General features: G+C 34.5%; 3 protein-coding genes across 4 annotated transcripts; all 3 read left to right on the forward strand.

Annotated features, from left to right (window-relative positions):
• Positions 1 to 1,016: 1,016 nt before the first annotated feature.
• Lpt (Lost PHDs of trr) lies at positions 1,017 to 9,505 on the forward strand. Of its 2 annotated transcripts, none has more exons than XM_065511926.1 (11): positions 1,017 to 1,439; positions 1,575 to 2,621; positions 2,687 to 2,809; positions 2,872 to 3,041; positions 4,036 to 4,226; positions 4,294 to 6,436; positions 6,497 to 6,564; positions 7,685 to 8,187; positions 8,243 to 8,445; positions 8,532 to 8,649; positions 8,710 to 9,505. In XM_065511926.1, the coding sequence occupies exons 1-11, from the start codon at positions 1,364 to 1,366 to the stop codon at positions 9,357 to 9,359; spliced, it is 5,292 nt and encodes a 1,763-aa protein (XP_065367998.1). In that variant the 5' UTR covers positions 1,017 to 1,363; the 3' UTR covers positions 9,360 to 9,505. The 2 variants fall into 2 exon arrangements, with proteins under 2 accessions (XP_065367998.1, XP_065367999.1); XM_065511927.1 differs by having other exon boundaries at positions 1,019 to 1,439; positions 8,532 to 8,628.
• Positions 9,506 to 10,874: 1,369 nt separating this feature from the next.
• On the forward strand, positions 10,875 to 11,903 carry LOC135960069 (uncharacterized protein C6orf136). The gene has a single exon (XM_065511268.1). It carries the CDS (start codon positions 10,970 to 10,972, stop codon positions 11,783 to 11,785), a length of 816 nt encoding a protein of 271 aa, XP_065367340.1. The 5' UTR covers positions 10,875 to 10,969; the 3' UTR covers positions 11,786 to 11,903.
• A 4,111-nt stretch (positions 11,904 to 16,014) lies between these two features.
• Positions 16,015 to 19,035, forward strand: MAN1. The gene is made up of 2 exons (XM_065511663.1): positions 16,015 to 16,313; positions 16,555 to 19,035. The coding sequence occupies exon 2, from the start codon at positions 16,576 to 16,578 to the stop codon at positions 18,781 to 18,783; it is 2,208 nt and encodes a 735-aa protein (XP_065367735.1). The 5' UTR covers positions 16,015 to 16,313; positions 16,555 to 16,575; the 3' UTR covers positions 18,784 to 19,035.
• The last annotated feature ends 423 nt before the right edge of the window (positions 19,036 to 19,458 follow it).

The following is a 19,458-nucleotide window of genomic DNA, read 5'->3' on the forward strand; positions in this document are numbered from 1 at the left end:
GGTCGGAATATTATATTATGGAAATTACAAACGGAATGACAAACTTAGATGTTTAACATATATATACAATCTAGTAAACACTCTTTTGATAACGCCATTAACTGTAAAAATCTGTCTATTTGCGTCAACGATACATGACTTCAAAACGAAAAACCAAAATGTCCAATAATTGGACAAAATGTCTGAAAGGGTTAAAAACCAACAGATTTGCTTAAAAAATCTCTGGATTTTACAACTCGCAAGATTGACATCACTGTATCCAAATGCCAAATACGATGTTGCCAGGTTACCTGGGATTTGCAACAATTGCATGTAGATGACATGTTGTAGTGGCAACACCGCGGCTGACATGAGCGAAGCCATTTTTTTTATATGATGCATTAAACACATTCAAGACAGCAGGCTACCAACTTCAATCTGTCAAAAATAAAATGCACACGTTTATATGGAGACGATTATTTTAACGACAGCACAGCTACACGGCCACACGATTGCTTTTGCCGCTGTAGCCGAATTAAACTAATTTCTATTTCTGTCAACTACAAAGCAGAAATAGTGTTGCTAATATAATAAAAAATGTAAATCAAATGAGTGCTTAAAAAAAATATATTTTTTTTACTTAATTAAGAGAAGTTTTTGATAACCATATTGATGTAAATTAATAACAGGTACATAATTATTTATAACCATATATATATTTTTACTCAAAATAATTGTTTCAATCTTAATTACTTTGGAATTTTGTACGGTTATTTTTTTATTAAAGTGGCACCACTGAATTATAAATCAGCTGTTTTCTTTGTAGCTGTCGTCTTTAAAATAATTCAGTAGCTGCCACACGACTACAACTGTAACCAGCAGAATTTGTGTTCGTGTATTCGTGTAGCCTGCTGTCTTGAATGTGTTTAATGCATGAAGTTTTTACGAGCTAGATTTGTGGGGTCATCAGCCAAATATTCCCATAAGAAATACACAGGCGTGAGCATGTGAGCTGCTGATGTCAGCCGCGTGAGCAGAAGTATAAAGTTGCAAGATTGTACAGATATGGCAGCACTTTATTATCTCAAGTTTTATTATAGTAATAAAAACAATTTTGGAAGTGCTTCTCGCAATAAACAATAAACCAACTGGAAATATACGCATTAAATTTATAAAATTTCTAGTGAAATAATATTGTTTTTTAATGTTTTATTAAGAATAAAAAGTTTGATAACTGTAAATTTAAGTAACTAACAGAAACGAAGCGCGTTATTCATTATATTTGTTAAGTTTTTTTTGTGGCGTAAATACATTTGTGAATATTTTCCTTTTTACGTGGTTCGATTGAAAATGTTTTAAATTATATATAAGCATTAAATGTGATATGGATCTGGAGATTGGATTAGATTTGGATATTGACGAGTATGAATTGACCAATTTTAGTAACCAGCAGTCTTCGGGTTTGTAGAATTTTTTATTATTTTTTTCCTTTAAATTCTTGTCATCATACCGTGTAAAATAATGTTTACACATTTGCATTTGTAAATTATTCATATAACATCATGTATCTCGATTCCACACATCTTTGTAAATAGCACCTACATCTGAGTTGGGAGATGCTGGGTCACCTTCATCATCTCTATTAAATGAAGATCTAATACAAACAAATAATATTAATATCATACTCAAACAGTGCAATACAACTACTAGTACGAGTAGTAGCTGTACCAACATTACCAACACCTTCTTTGCCAACAGTTCATTTACATCACTACTTGGAAATGATCCTATTCTACCCATAGCAGACGATAAACCTTTAAGTAACTCGAAACGTGGTCCTGGACGTCCGCGCAAGGAAAATCCTCTACTATCATTTCGAGCACCAACTAAACAACAGTTACAACAAACAAAAAAGAAATTTAATAAAGATCCCTTTAACCAAGCATCATATCTGAATTCATTTGTGATTGAGAGCCCAAACATGGGGTTTGCTGATGAATCAACCACATCTACTAACAAAATATCATCGGTTTCCACAGCCCACAATGATGAATTGCCGTATTTTGCCGAAAAATACCCAGGAAAAGTATGCTGTTTGTGTAATTTATGCGAACGCAGTTCCTTGGGACAAGGTGATATGCTGAAGATAACTGTTAATGGCGAAACTTTAAAAACCGCCTTTGCTACAACATCGGAAGTTCTAAAAGTCTCTCAAGACGAAAACTTAGAGAACTGTGCAGATAATAGCGGTCGCAAAAAGGCTCTAGTTGCCATCAAGACGAAAGTTACGGTTAATAATGAATGTGTAAATGAATTGGACAGTGTAGGTCAAGATGAAGTACACTCACTGGATAATATAATTTTCGAAGGTTGCTTCGTTTACATTCATAGTATGTGTGCTATGTGGTCTCTACAAATGAAACGCATTGAAGAAGACTTTGTGCCGAATTTTGAGGAAATGGTGGCTAAAAGTATAACTCTTAAATGTTCGTTCTGCTGCCGCTATGGTGCCAGTGTTAATTGTCGCATGAGTTGTCAAAATAACTATCATTTGCCGTGTGCTGCTGCGGCTGGATGTTTTCTTATAATTGAATCATTCCAAGCATTTTGCGTCGAACATATTAGTCAAGTTCCATATATAGGTAATTCAATGCAGTATTAAAAAAGGATTGAAATTAATAAGAATTGAACATTAATTGATTTTTAGCTGTGGACACTAATATTGAGTGTCGCCAATGCTGCAGTTTGGGAGACATATCAAAACTTATAATGTGTTGTAGCTGTGGAGCTCATTATCATACTAACTGTATCGGATTAACTAACTTTCCAGGTAACCCTTAAAGAAATGTAATGTTCTAAGAAAAAAACTTATGCATACTGTTTGCCTGATAGATTCGCGAGCGGGCTGGAGTTGTTCCCAATGTTGTAAATGTTTAATTTGTCGTCAAACCGAAAACAATGAAAATCGTTCCGTAAAATGCGAGCAATGTCAAAAAGTATATCATACTACTTGTTTAAGACCCATTATATCATCTGTACCCAAATATGGTTGGAAATGTAACGTAAGTGAAATTCCTAATAATACATACTACATTCTTTTATATTAGATTTCAGCAATATGTAGTAACAAGTTATGTCCGCTATGCCGAACCTTAAACCGTATTACCTTAATATATAATAATAGAGAAATTAAAGTGGGACGATTTTATAGTGTAACGTATGCACTGTAAATATGTATGGTTTTGAAGGAGTATAACATTTACAAATTGTGCTTGAATCGATTTACCAGAATTTTCAATAGTGATGATCAAGAAAGCATACATTATAGATTTGTACAATATTCATTTAAGTCAGTGTGTTGCCTGGAAAAAGGTTAATTTTTTCTCAAAAATTTTAAATTGTGTAATTAAAAAATGGTCAATACTATATATATAGTCGAAATTTATAACCGGTTATGGACAATAAGGCTAGTTTGTTGAAAATAAATAAAATAAAAAATATATATAGTCAGCATTTCCAATATATTTAAGCAATCTTGACTAACGCACGTCGCACAGTGGCTTGCAACGGGTTTGGCTTGCAGTTAGGTTGCAAAAATTAAAAATTTCATGTGCCCCTAAAAAATATTGAAAAAAACTTTAAGATGGTAAATTTTGTTGGTCGACAGGCATATAGCAAAATCGGAATCTACACAAAATTCTAAGAAAATTATACAAATGGGTCTAAGATCAAAACCTAAGTTCCGCTGGTTTTTGATTTTTCCAAATTTTCAATTTTGCAAACTCTCATTTAGGTATTCTATTAAAAAATATGAACTTTGAACCTATAAAAACTCCACTAAAGCTAATTTCAAAATTTTTGAGAACTTTAAATTTTGCATGGCCATGGAAAACATGTATGTATACCAAATATTATCGAAATCAGAAGCGTAAAGGTTCAATAATTAATTTTTTGATCGAAATACTGAATAAAATAATAAATATATGAATGTACATATGTAAGTACATGCTGAAGGGAATAAAATACATATTGTAAAATGCTTTTAATAATTTATAGCGGTGTCGCGTATGTAGTGACTGCGGTGCACGCACACCTGGCGCTGGCGCTTCCTCTAGATGGCATTGTCACTATACTATTTGTGATTCTTGCTATCAGCAACGCAATAAGGGATTTTCGTGTCCCATTTGTCACAAAGCATACCGTGCTGCTTCTCATAAAGAAATGGTCAAGTGCAGCAAATGTAACAAGTAAATATAACCAGCATGCCCACTATACCTACAATTCTGTTTGTTCTAACAACATTTTATGCTCTAGGTTTGTTCACAGCACTTGCGACGATGAAGCAGATCTTACCATATACCATGTAAAAAAAGAAACAAATCCAGATTATGATTATGTTTGTCAACCATGTAAGTCGGGTAAGCATTTGATGACATTTGCTTCCACTGATTCCTTAACCACATCTGCTGATGGGTTTCCTCGAGATTTGGAGGCGGAATTTTACGACAAGGATAGTGGGGCAGATTTTACTAATATGGTAGACCCTTTGAAAATCTCCAAAAAACGTATTGGTCTGAAGGAGTTGAATCGTGGCGGAAAAATGGGTAAACTGTTCATGGGCAAGGGAATGCTAAGTCAATTCAATCGTAAACGTAGTGTGCGTGGCAAGGGGCGTCAGTTGTTAATGTTAAACGCTTCATCAACACCCTCTACGAGTAGTGATTTGAATAGTTCTCAGTGCTCTGAAGATGATATGGCGTTGGAAAAGAAACTGGTTTTATGTTCGGCTAAAGACAAATTCATTCTCATGCAAGACATTTGCGTAATGTGTGGTGCCTTAGGCACAGACCAAGAAGCATGTTTAATTGGTTGTGTCCAGTGTGGCCAGTGTTACCATCCACACTGTGCCAACGTAACTCTCTCGAAGACAATGCTTCAAAAAGGCTGGCGTTGCTTAGACTGCACAGTTTGCGAGGGATGTGGACAAAAGAATGATGAAGGCAGACTTATTTTATGCGATGAATGTGATATTTCCTATCATATCTACTGCATGAGTCCACCGCTAGATGCTGTGCCTAATGGCAACTGGAAATGTAAATGGTGTGCGATTTGTCAAAAATGTGGTCGCAATTCACCAGGAAAAAATTCATCTTGGTTTAACGGCTTTTTAGAGTGTGGTCCCTGTGCAAGCCAAGCAGCTTGTTTCGTCTGCACCCAACCGTATAACGAAAATGAGCTGATAATACAATGTAGTAGCTGTGAACGGTGGTTGCACTGTCTATGTGACAATATAAAAAATGAAGATGAAGCAAAAGCTTTCAATGATGTCGACTATCATTGCAAAATGTGTCGCAAGGATATAGTTATACCGAAAGCACCGCCTGCTAAAGTGCCTCAAGGAGAGAAAAGCTCTCAAAAAGAATCGACAAATGTTAAGCCATCCGCCAATGAAACAACACAAGACAATACTAATGCTGCAGCCTCAAGCTCGACCGGAAATATAACCGTAAATGAACCTTTCGAATCCACCGACAACACATTCTGGATAGATGGCGTTTGTGTAAGTGAACAAGGATTTAATATGATTCGTTCTCTCACTACGGAAATAAAAAGAAAGCGCAAATTGCGTACGGATGCAATACAAAAAGATTCTGGTATTATGTCATCCATAGATTCGGTAATTGCAGGCAATTCAACTCCGACTCCTGGAGATGTTGGTAATGATGGTAACACCACACCCGTAGAGAAAGTACCCACTCCCACCTATAAGGATGGCATGGTGTGGTTGGGAGAAGATGGCAGCCAACCAGAAGGGTTCTCTATATCAACCAATGAAGAAGGTTTGAATATTTTGCGTAAAAAACGTCAACGTAATTTGCAAAAACTAGGTATTGGCGGTTTCAATGTACGCATGCGTGGTATACGCAAGGAAAATGAAGAGCTATACATGGGTACTTTAGAAAATCCATCTCTAACTGATGAAAAGAAAAAGAAAATTATTAAGAAGAAAATGAAATCCAAATTGTGCGAATCATATCCATCATATTTACAAGAAGCCTTTTTCGGCAAACCTCTTTTGGATAATAAAGAATCATCCCATATCTCTTTCGAAGAATCGGATGAATCTGATACAGGGGCTGCTTGTTTTTCCACTGACAATTACAAGCCAAACACCAAGGAACCTAATATCACAACTTCTACTACTGCTGCACAAATTCCAAATCAACAACAAACATTATTACAACAAGTGACGGAAAACAAACCACATGTAAATGTTGGCATCCAGCAAAAACTAATTAATGACATTTCAAAACCATTAGTAGCAGTACCTCCCTCGACCTCCCTGGAAACCGAGCAATCTGATCTAACACAAAATATGCAGAGGAATGTTTTAATCAGTTCAGCCAAAATTGAAGAAACTTTAAAGGCTATAAAAACTGAAGATATTGCTACAAATGTAAGTGTTTGTTTTTATTATGAAACATAAGAAATACATTTTATTTATAAATATTTTTAGATGCCAACTGATTTTATCACGGGTTCAACCAATAATATAGCATTAAATTCTATCAAAATGGAAATGGGGTAAGTGATTTTAATGATCTTTAATAGTGTCAGACCGAACTATCATTTTCAGATCGAAACCGAATCTAATATTAGGAAAAAAAATATTTTAGTTTTAGAGCTTGTTTTAGCTAATTTATAGGTACCCTAAAGCACCCACCAAGGCGAATCTATAGAAGGTGACGACAGAAGAACAGCTGATTATTTTTTTTATTCAGTTGTTTAGACAAGTGACTGTCAATTCACTTGTGTTTGTTGTGGCGAAAAATACAACAAACCCAAAAGCTAAAACAACCACAGGCAACTTTCACAGTTCACTTATCTTTTTACAAAAACAAAGTACCTGTTGCTTTTGTATATGTTGTATTTGTTGTAGTTCTGTCGTCACCTTCTATAAATTCGCCTTGGCACCCACCTAACATTGTGTACTCCATTGATGTACTTTTTCACCTTGGACTGAAAAGTTTTTTTCTGGGACCACTATGCTTAGACATTTTACTATAAACAAATAAGAGTATTATATTCAGCTGTGCCGAATCTTCATGAAAAAATCAAGGTTTTTTGCTATGTCTCAGACATTTGTGGGGCGATTTTAAATAGCAATCTAAGTTGGACTATAGCGGATATGTTGATTTATCAAGCATGTATGTAAGTTATTTGCGGGCTTCGGAAAGTTGAAATCAACAGACAGATCGACTGAGAAAATCGTCCAACAAATACTAAAAACATACGACTACCTAGATTTGTCCACAAAATTTTTTTACAGAAAAATTTTCTTCACAAAATTTTTTTTTTACAGAAAAATTTTCCTTAAAAATTTTTTTCACTAAAAATTTTTATTCTAGAAAAATTGTTTCACCAAAATTTTTTTTAACAAAAATTGTTTTCAGTTTTATAGCTTGGTGAAGGCTATATGGTTATACTTTGGCTATATGTATAAGACTCGGCTCGGCGTAGCCGAATATAGCAGTTAACCTGTTTCTTAAACTAGTTTTATTAAATTAAATTTTTTTTTAAAGAAACCTGAAAAAATCGAAAATCATTGTTACCAAGTTTCACACTAATCCGATCCGCAATCCTCGAAATTCGGAAAAAGTAAAAGAAAATGTTATGTATATAAAATAATTAATTGCCTTTTCAGCGGTCAATATAATGTGAACCTGATGCAAAACAACAACAATAACATGAATATGCAACATATCCAGCAAAGCAATAGTCAGACACAACAACAGGCATTTATGCCAGCCAGCATCGGCATCAATAGTCCTCAGCAATTGCAACAACAACAGACCCAACAACAAATACAACATCATCTACAGCAACAACAAATGCAGCAGCAAATGCAACAACAACAACATATGCAGCAGCAGCAGCAAATACAACAACAGCGTATGCAATATCAACAAACGCCTTACAATTCAATGAACATTCAAAATAAACATCCATCTCAATATTTAACACAAAAATCCGAAGATCCAATGTTAAGTCAAATAAAAGTAGAAAGAGATGTTATGCTAACACAAGCCACAGCAACAAGTGTATCAAATGACTCTCAAGAATTGACCCCGCAACAAGAGGAACCTGTCAAAGAGACAGCTGTAGCTGGAACACAAAAAACTGCAGAAAAAATGAGAAAAGACGAAGGTAACTACCGCATACTATTATTTGCTTGTACATCATTATTGTATTTCTTCATTAGATTTGGGTGAGATGGCAACTATATCTGCCGTTTTGTATGCCAACACTCAACATCCAGAGCTGAAACATTTATATCCCAATTGGAATGAACGTTGCAAACAAATCCTCAAAAAGTGGCGTTCGTTGTCAACGGAAATGAAAGCTCCGTTTTTGCAACATGCAAAAGATAATCGTTCAGTTTTGAGATTGAGAAGATCCCAACAGGTAAATATGGCCAATCTCTCATAAATGTAAAAAAATTATATTAAGTATTTTTTTCTATACGCCATCTTCCATTGTTCTTTATATAGGAACCTGAAAAAATGTATTTCCAACAAAAGTCTCTGAAAGAACAAGAACAGGAACGAGTATGGAAACAACATCAGGCTAAAAACAAGGAAACCTATAGTAATAAATTTAATAAAAATGGTAACTTCACAAGTTAATAATACACTTTAACAATCCATTTATTTTCATTTCTAACTACAGCCTTTATGGGTGACTATTCGCGTTCAGAGCCGACTACGCCTGTTAATACTAATTCAAACAATAAACAGACACAGCCCCTGTTCGATATGAATCTTTTTAGTGACAATAATTCACAAAATAAATTGCAATCGAATCTGTTGAGCTCGAGTAATGATAATAATATGAGTTCAATAATTCCAAATCAACTAACATGTGACACCAACAAATCATTATCTCAACTCGAGCAACAACAAGCATCTTTCATGTCCACACTAAACCAAACAATGCAGCAACACCAACAACAACCCTCAATTGATGCCGTATCTAAAGTTTTTGATCCCAGCAAAGCAGATGCTGCTCTACAACTTTCTGAACGTAATGATATATTCTTATCAGATAAAAATTGGCCAGGAGTTTCTAAACTTACAGATTCTAAGGATCCCATGACTAGTGGAGTAGAAAAATTAGAAGCCGATGAAAACGCCGGTTTGGGTGATATACTTGGTGGTTTTGCAGATGGTGACGATGACGACATACTTAAATCATTAACTGCTGAGATTGGGGATGATTTCAATATACTGGAGTACGCTGATCCAGAGTTGGATGAGTTCAACGGTAGTCAAAATCTTTTAAATAAATTAGATTTTGATGAAAATCAAAAAACTATTTAACATCAGAAAAGTTCATTATTTACATGATGAACTCTTCGTCCTTAAAAGGTACGCACGACATACATAAATATATATTCATAAGTTTAAAATAAAAAAGCATGATATATGTTTGTATATAAAAATAAAACGTTGCTATTGTCTTGAAATATGAGTGAATTTAAATTAATGGTGAAACGCATTTTTTCTTCATTCAAACAGGTTTGTAAAGAGAATTATGCATAGAGACGAGACACATTTTGCGAAACAAAAAAATAAAACAACAAAATACATTGACTAACATGCTGGTTTTTAACAATTTCGTCTTGTCTCTATGCCTGTTTACAACTTTTCCTGCTATAAATTGCAAGAACTTTTGTTTGTTGAGAAGCAAAGAGGTGAGCAAAACCTATCCGATGTCGCATGGCTAGCGATTGTTGATAATTGCTTTTGAATTGTTGTCAAAAATGATTATGAAAAGTTTCAAGGCTCAACATAATGTTCACAGATTACACAGATATTTATTTATTAATTTATGTAATATAGATATGAATCAGCTATTTCCAATAAGTCCCATTTTACAATGCAGAAATTGAAAGGACGAGGTTTGTTGGAGAGGTAGAAGTAACAAAAACAAATTTTTGATCTTGAATTCCATATGAAACTATCACTTTGGCGCCAAGATTTAGAAAATAAAGTCCTAAGTGTTCCTTTATTTCAAAGTTTTGTCATATATAAGGCTTAAAATACTAAATTAACAATTACATAGCAATTGTGTGTAAAAATTTAAATTATATGAATTTTTAAGATTACCTCAAATGAGCGATTTTTTTAAAATGTCGAATGACCTAGTACAATTGTAGAAACCCTTACACGCATTCAACTTGAATTCCAGTAAAAATACTTATTGGGTAATATATTAAATTTAAGTTCGGCATCCTTTTAAATGGCAAAACATCTGTAGTAGTTTCATGTGCGGCACTGGCAACTCTGTTTTGCACATTTTCATTGTTGTGTGGCAACACCGCGGCTGACATCAGCAAAACCATTTTTTTATATTGAGTTTTTACGAGTTAGATTTGGGGGGTCATCAGCCAAATATTCCCATAAGAAATACACAGGTGTGAGCATGTGAGCCGCTCACATTGAGCCGGAGGAGTATAAAGTTGCCAGATTGGCAGAATCTCTAGTTTTTTTGCAACTCTGCTTTCAAGGCGAATTTATACAAGGTGGAGTCACTAAACAGCTGATTACTTTATTTTGCTTTTTGGTTTTAGCATCTGTCAAAGCTTGTTTTTATATTTAAATATCTACATATTCTAAGCTTATTAACACAATATTTATTTTTTTGCATAAATAAGTAAAGCCCTCACTGTTCAATTATCTACACTATATTAAGTTTTAATACATATTTGTTTAATTTTTCAATTTTGTTTTTCGACATTTGTTAAGACCAATTGTTTTCGTAGAACTGCCACCACCTTGTTTGAATTCGCCTTGTCTGTTTTGCACATTTTCATTGTTGTTGTTTTTTTTTGTCAAAAATATAAAAGTTGAGAAATTATCCAACAATTTTTAGAGGAAAACATAAATTTTCATAAATTGTCTCTTCAATAACGATAAATTAGAACTATATGTATTCGAATACAGTTGCAATTCGACAATCTTCAGTCAGAATTAAAGACTACTGGAGTCGCCTTGATCAGTTAACATGTTTAAGACGATTTTCATCTGTTGTAGGCAAACTGCCCCCCATCCCGTCTAATCAACAAGAATTCCGGCCGGTATTAAGAAATCATCCTGGAGAGAATAATTCTAATATCACAAATGTATTACAGTTCCAATCACTGCGATCATCTAGTACGGAAAAACAAGATCCCTCACAACCAAGACCTCCCACGGTCAGTGATTTAGAACACGCTTATAGTGTGCTGAGTGATACGCTGCCAAAACTATTTATACAACCTTTGGATTATTCAATTTACAGTCCAAACTTGGAATTTCAAAATAACATAACGGGAAAACATACAATAGGCCTTTACCATTATGTTAAGCAGATTGCTCTTTTGCGCACAGTGGGTCACTTGAAGTATGCTTATGTCAAATTAGAAGTTCTTAAGATCACCAAACATCCAGAGGACTTTACCATTAAAATAAGATGGCGAGTACGTGGCATTTCGGGATTAAAAGTAATGTTGAACTTTTGGAAGTACAAATTGTGGGATTTGAAAGGAGTATTTGATAGTCAGGAATCTTGGTATGATGGTTTCTCAATTTGTTATTTGGGTGACAACGGCTTTATATATAAGCATGTAGTTGATAAAGTTATGCCTGATCAAAATCAGGAAGTTGTTGAAACAAGCACTATGGTTGAACCTGGTACAATGGCTGTATCATCAAAAATTGGCTGCTCATCCACAGCCAGTAGCACTGCTAACGGAACAAAGTAACAGATTACATTTAAAATGTAGTTTTTCAGAAAAATAATTTAATTATTTATATATTACAATTAATTTTATGCTGTGCTAATACATTGTTTATTGATTAAAAATGTCACTGTTTATTTAATTTGTTTTAAGAGTTTTATTTAGATAGATTTAAAGGGGTGTGCACTTTAAGAAATACACTTCCACTCGGAGACCCATAGGATCCATTGTGATACCCTTTAGAAATATAACTAGATGCGAAGAAATGAATTGAAAAGAAAGTAATTTGATACCTATAAAAATAAAGTTAAGTGAAACTCCAGTCTAAAAGACGGGATATAAATATAGACGGTTTCTCAGAGTCCTTCCTGCTACCTAAAAAATTCCGTGATAAAGCCTAATAGTTTACCTAGCTATATTCCACAGTTCATCATGGAAGATTGCTTTAGTCATTTTTGCTTGAGGCTCTGTAATCTAGGACAGTTACACAGAATATGTTTATAGTTTCTCAATATCATCACACTCCGTACAAAAGTCCTGTGCGCACATTTACCAATGAATGCTCCAATTGAGCAGTTACCGGTTATTGCTCCCACTAAAGTCCTGAGACTTTTCTTACCCATCCCAATTAGTATTCTGGTTACCTTTGCATCCAACTTTTGCCAAATATCCTTGGACTCCCTGCAATCCATATATAAAAAAGCGAATTAGCTTGTATTTTTAAGAAAATTTTAAATTTGCTCGTATTTTTGCGTGAATTCGCCACTGCCACCACCTGACATAAATCGTCTTGGCCAAGACCAGGGCACACTAAAGGTAGGGTCGCACATGACAAATTTTTGACGAAAAAGACGTAACCACTAAATAAAATACATTTGAATTCTTTTATTTATTTGAAAAACTTATTTTACTTAGGATGATTGATCTTACAAAACACTTGTAAGAGTAAACACGTCAAACAAATTTGTGCTAAAAAAAGTTGTTACGCTTTTTTGAGCAAATATTTGCCATGTGTGACCCTACCTTTAGAAAGGTGACTGCAAGGCGTATTAACAAGGTGAGTGCATAAAATCAGCTGTTTGTTAATTCGCTGTGGTTTTATGTACACTATATGTCAAACTTTGTTTATGTTTACATATGTTATTGTAAATAACATAGTAATATTTTAATTCGCCTTGATTTTGACATTTACCAAGGTGCATTTAATAAGGTGCCATCGGCAGCACAGCTGATTATAGAAATAGCACGCACAAATGTCAAACTACATATATAAAAAATATTCGCCCGTACGTCCGTATGTCAGACTCTATATATAAAAAATAAGTGAATTCGCCTGTATTTATTTCAATTCGCCACTGCTGTCACCTTGTTAAATACGCCTTGACATTTACCGTACATTTTAACAAAAACAAATTGCCTGTTGTTTTTGCATTGTTGTATTTGTTGCCGGGACACACTCACCGTGTTAATACGCCTTGGGTGACTGTTATGAAACAGATGATTATTTTTATACCCTACACCACCATAGTGGGGAGGGTATTATGCGTTTGTGCAGATGTATGTAACGTCCAAAAATATTGGTCTAACCCACCTTAAAGTATACCGATCGACTTAGAATCAATTTCTGAGTCCATGTAAACCTTGTGCGCAGAGTACAGGTCGCAATTTTGAAGATATTTCGATAAAATTTGGTACATATAATTTTTTCGGCCCATGGACGAAGCCTATTGAAACTGGCTGAAATCGGTCCAATATTTCACCTAGACCCCATACAAATGTCCACTCGAATTTGGACTTTATCGGTCATAAATGTTTAATTTATATATGTATTTACACAAATTTCGCTCCAAATAAGTTTTATATATACAAAATTCATGTCAGCAAATTTGGTTACGATCGGTCCATAATTAGTCATAGCTCCCATATAGACTCGCTTCCGAAAATCACTTTAACGTGCTTAAATCACTTAAAAATGTTGGTATATACACAAAATTCAACATAAATAACTTTCATATAGACATAAAACACACGACCTAATTTTATGGTGATCGGTCCATAATTGGTCTCACTCACATAAATTATTGATATTTTAAAAGAAAAATATTTTTACTCATTTACTTGGTGCAGGGTATTATATGGTCGGGCTCAAAGTAAATTAATAAAGTAGCGACAGTACTACAACAAATACAACATTTACAAAAACCACAAGCAATTTTGTTTTTGGTTTAAGGTCTGAGCTGTCAAAGTTGCCTGTTGTTGTTTTTGCTTTTGGGCTTGTTGTATTTTTCGCCACAACAACCACAAGTGAATTGACAGTTCAGACCAAAGTAAAAAAAATAGTCAGCTGTTCTACTGAGTCTACTTTATTAATTTACTTTGGTCGGGCTTGACCGACCATACTTTCTTACTTGTTTTTATTCAGTTTGAATTGTCAATTCACTTGTGGTTGTTGTGGCGAAAAATACAACAAACCCAAAAGCAAAAACAACAAAAACGAAGTACCTGTTGTTTTTGTATATGTTGTATTTGTTGTAGTTCTGACGTCACCTTCTATAAATTCGCCTTGTAATATACCAAGGCGTATTTAACAAGGTGACAGCAGTGGCGAATTGAAATAAATACAGGCGAATTCACTTATTTTTTATACATAGAGTTTGACATACGGGCGTACGGGCGAATATTTTTTATATGTGTAGTTTGACATTTGTGCGTGCCGATGGCACCTTATTTAATGCACCTTGTTCAAAACCAAGGTGCATTTAATAAGGTGCCATCGGCAGCACAGCTGATTATAGAAATAGCACGCACAAATGTCAAACTACATATATAAAAAATATCCGCCCGTACGCCCGTATGTCAAACTCTATATATAAAAAATAAGTGAATTCGCCAGTACAAGGTGCATTTAAATACGCCTTGCGCCAGTATTTATTTCAATTCGCCACTGCTGTCACCTTGTTAAATACGCCTTGTTCAAAACCAATCTCTCATTGTTTCGAACGTCAAACTCCATATATAAAAAATGCATGAATTCGCTCGTATTTGCCTGAATTCGCCACCGACACCACCTTGTATATAAATTCGCCTTGATGTCAAACTTCGCCGGTACGCATTTATGTCAAACTCCAAATATAAAAAATAAGTAATAAGTGTATTTATTTCAATTCACCAAATTAATGAATACGCACGAATCAAGGCGTATTTAATAAGGTGAAAGCAGTGGCGAATTGAAATAAGTACAGGCGAATTCACAAAATTTTTTTTATATGGAGTTTGATATATGTGTAGTTTGACATTATCAAGGCCAAGGTGCATTTAATAAGGTGCCATCGGCAGCACAGCTGATTATAGAAAAAGCACGCACAAATGTCAAACTACATATATAAAAAATATTCGCCCGTACGTCTGTATGTCAAACTCTATATATAAAAAATAAGTGAATTCGCCTGTATTTATTTCAATTCGCCACTGCTGTCACCTTGTTAAATACGCCTTGATCAAGGCGTATTTAACAAGGTGACAGCAGTGGCGAATTGAAATAAATACAGGCGAATTCACTTATTTTTTATATATAGAGTTTGACATACGGGCGTACGGGCGAATATTTTTTATATATGTAGTTTGACATTTGTGCGTGCTATTTCTATAATCAGCTGTGCTGCCGATGGCACCTTATTAAATGCACCTTGGACATTATCGTGTACCAAGGCGTATTTAACAAGGTGACAGCAGTGGCGAATTGAAATAAATACAGGCGAATTCAGTTATTTTTTATATATAGAGTTTGACATACGGACGTACGGGCGAATATTTTTTATATATGTAGTTTGACATTTGTGCGTGCTATTTCTATAATCAGCTGTGCTGCCGATGGCACCTTATTAAATGCACCTTGATCGTGTACTATTTATATAAACAGCTGTGCTCCCGATGACACCTTGGCACGAATTTAATTGAATTCGCCATTGCCACCGATGCAAATTCGCCTAAATAATTTTATAACAGTTATTTTGAGTGTTTTATTTTGTATAACAAAATATAAATCACAATTTCGGTACAAATTTAGATTATATGGACTATTTATTTCGGTTATTTTGCTTTTAATAGCTTCATATGATGATTCAAGGCGTTAATACGCCTTGTGATGATTGTTTCATTTGATATTTGGTAGTATCTCCTGTTGAAACGATGGAATTGAAAATTTTTTTATTCATTACTCAACTTCACGCGCAAACATACTAACTGTCAATCTTCATACTTTTCCCAAATAATGCAATTCTAAAGAACATTTTACTAAATTAATGTGGTTTTTATTATTATAAATTTTAAAATAAGAATTATAGATGCAGTGCCTCTTTCCTAAATTTTCTTAGTGTGTCTAATAAAAATACATTTCGTCTTTTCGATGTTAATGAAGAAAGAGAAGGTGAAGCAAATATCAAAAATCTTCTTGACATTTAGACAACAAGCCGATATTTTACAACACCAAATTGCAGTGAAGAATTTTTTAGTGTTTTTAAAATAAAAATAAAAACATTTTCGTTATTAAGTGGTGAGTGTGTTATTAACTTAAGAAATCTACAAATGAAATAATGCGGCGATAACTATTTATATGAAATTTACACAAACTAAAGAAATGGGGGACACAAAAGTGGCGTCAGATTTAAAAAAGACCGCATTCGAATGAAATTCCAGGATTTTATAAAATTAAGAATTGCAATAGTTTAATGTCTCTCTATCACTAAAAAATGTTCAAGAAATGTTATAATCATTTAATATTTTTATTTTTTCAGGATCTGGAAATATCAAGTCCAATGAGTGATTTGTACTTTGACAACCTAAGTGACGTGGAATTACGTCAGGAGTTGCAAAAATATGGATTTCCTATTATGCCAGTTACAGAGACTACGCGGAATTTGCTAATTAAAAAACTTAAAAGCTACGTATTGAATGGTTCTTCAAAGACCAAGTCAACTGCAACCAACAGACGTAGTTTGCAAACGCCAACAAATAGTTCCAAGAGACAAAATGCTTCGCCAGGCAGGCGATCAAATGCATCTCCCTCTAGACGTCAGACAATTGCTGCAACAGCTTCCGCAGCAACATATACAAACAATAATAACAACAAGAATATTCAAGAAACCCCAACAGCCAGCATCTCTAACAATAGCAATAGAGAATACTATCTTTCCAATGAAGGTAGATCTTATTTGAATAGGGACTATGACAATCGCACATTGTCGCCACATCTACCAGTCAGTGATACTGGTTACTCCTCTTCTGTTTCAAACTCGAAATACGGCAGTAATCTTAGCCCTAAAAGTTCACCAAAAATATATGTTCCACCTCCAATTATGTCCAATGATATGCAGCACTTCAATTCTTCACGGGTAGATATTACAACACGTACTTCCCGCGAAACAGAGAGATCACCTCTGAGAAATGGCAAAGAAACGCCCGGTGTTGTAAGCCGTTTACTTAAACTGCGAAATATAACCATAGGAAGATCCCACACAAACACAGCGTTTAATCCGTCTCCAACAAATCATTTTTACATATCTGATTCCGATTCGGACAATGGCAGTCCCACCCGTTACTCTTCGTCATTCAATAGAAGACCAAACAGATCGTTCAGTGATAATCTATGGTCTCGTCTCAATATTAAAAACAAATTTAAGCAATCATCAGTGCCATATCTACTAATAAGCTGTTTGGGACTATTCTTTCTCGTTTTGGCCGTATTGTACATGACCAAACCACCCGATATGCCCAGTACTATGCTAGAGAAGAGCACGACATTTACGTTATGCGAAGAATTGTCGTCTATGGCTAAACCTTCGATCAACTGTATTGATAACGAGCTGTTGGGTGCCTCACTTGCCCTGAACAAAGAACTAATACTACTTTTGCAGACAAATATTGAAGCACACTACTGCAGAGATCACTCTGTTAGTCCCGAAGTGACGGGCACTGAATTTATGAAACACCTTTATAAAAAACGCACTACAGATGCCCATAAATTGCTAAAGAGTTTTCATGCTGCCATCTACCTGATCGAACACAATCCGCAATGGAAAATTCAAATACTCAATAGACGTATAGAAGGACCGCAACAGCTCCCCGATATTTACAAACAAGATATACAATTTGGTCTACTTAAACCATACTTGCCCTTAAAGTGTATATTGTTCAATAAAATGCAACGATTTTTCCTAATAATAGGTAGCGTGTTCTTGGCGGCGCTGTTGGTTGGCGCGGCGTTTGTTTTGTGGCGCTTTTGGAATCAACGCAGAGAGTTGCGTTTGAAAACAGTGGACAATTTCACCAAAGAAATTGTTAAAGAACTAATACATCGTGCATCTCTTAAAGACGACACGCAAGGGGAAATAATCATTAATCACTTGAGAGACAAGTTAATACCACTCAACAAGCGCAAATCGCTGCTATGGGCTTGGAATGAGGCTTTACAAAAGTTGGAAGCCAGCGACAGTCGCATACAATTTGGATGTATTCTACAAAATGGTGAAGAATTTCGAACTATGAAGTGGGTCGAATCGATATTATCCAATTCATCGTCTTCTTCCGCTTCATCTTCGTCCTCGACATCAACATTGCATCTGGATAATTCAGATCAACGTTTGAAGAAGAAACATTGGCAGAGTCCAGCCTTCGACAACGTCAATAAGATATCTGATCCACCAACACCCTGCTTGAAAATACGTCATATGTTCGATGCGGCTGAGGCCAATTTGCCCGATCTAAAGCAAAACATAATCGAGTCCATTTTGGAAAAAGTCGGACCACAATGTAGAATCTTTGACATTCAGTTAGATCGCCAAAGCTGTTGTGTTTATATACGTTGTGCCAGCGAAAAGGACGCTGGTATTGTTCACAACGAAATCAACGGTTGGTGGTTCGATAATCGTTTGGTATCCATTAAATTTTTACGCTTACAACGTTACTTAGTCCGTTTTCCCAACTCGACCAGTATCGTTCCAATCACCATTAAAAACTCGAAATAGTTGAAATATTCTGAGAAGTTTTACATAAGGAATATTGCCTTGGAAACACATACATATAATTACATACATATACATATATTATTTCTTACCTTTTATAACTTAGTGAAATTAATACAAATTTCATGTCTTAATTTGTAAAAAAAAAACTGATTAAGTAAAAATACATACACACAAATGTCTAATTGTAAATCGTTACCGATCATTTTTTTTTAATAAAATGAAAACCTCTTAAACTTGTTTTAAAAAAATTTATATATTTTTCCCTTAAATTTATTTAGTGAAATAACAAGTTTAAATATTTTTAAAAATTTTACATATATTTACAAATGTCCTCCCGAATAGGACTTTATAATTTCGCTCCAAATTAGTTTTATATATACAGAAGTCATATCATCTAATTTTATGATGATCAGTCCATACTTCTTTTATTTATGTAAAATTTTAAAACATAAGTTGAATGTGAATTAGCAAACAAATATGAAAACGAATTTATTCAATTGTTCTTTCTATATTAGTATTTAATATTAAAGAAAATTTAATGGGTCTATTATGGATGGCAACTGAACTAAAGTTGCGCTGCCATATTTCAAAATGGTATTCTGTTGCCGAATTTGTTTCTATCCTTTTACAACTCAACTGAAGTTCGGTTGTCATCCATAATACATTTTCACTGTT

The sequence above is a fragment of the Calliphora vicina genome, chromosome 5, assembly GCF_958450345.1.
Source record: "Calliphora vicina chromosome 5, idCalVici1.1, whole genome shotgun sequence".
Classification (NCBI taxonomy): Eukaryota; Metazoa; Arthropoda; class Insecta; order Diptera; family Calliphoridae; genus Calliphora; species Calliphora vicina.

Excerpts from the sequence above, each read along its gene's own strand:
- Lpt (XM_065511926.1), top strand. The coding sequence starts at position 1,364 with ATGGATCTGGAGATTGGATTAGATTTGGATATTGACGAGTATGAATTG. Across the intron at positions 1,440-1,574 it reads TAGTAACCAGCAGTCTTCGG|CACCTACATCTGAGTTGGGA; the intron begins GTTTGTAGAATT and ends CTTTGTAAATAG. Across the intron at positions 6,437-6,496 it reads CTGAAGATATTGCTACAAAT|ATGCCAACTGATTTTATCAC; the intron begins GTAAGTGTTTGT and ends AAATATTTTTAG.
- LOC135960069 (XM_065511268.1), top strand. The coding sequence starts at position 10,970 with ATGTATTCGAATACAGTTGCAATTCGACAATCTTCAGTCAGAATTAAA.
- MAN1 (XM_065511663.1), top strand. The coding sequence starts at position 16,576 with ATGAGTGATTTGTACTTTGACAACCTAAGTGACGTGGAATTACGTCAG.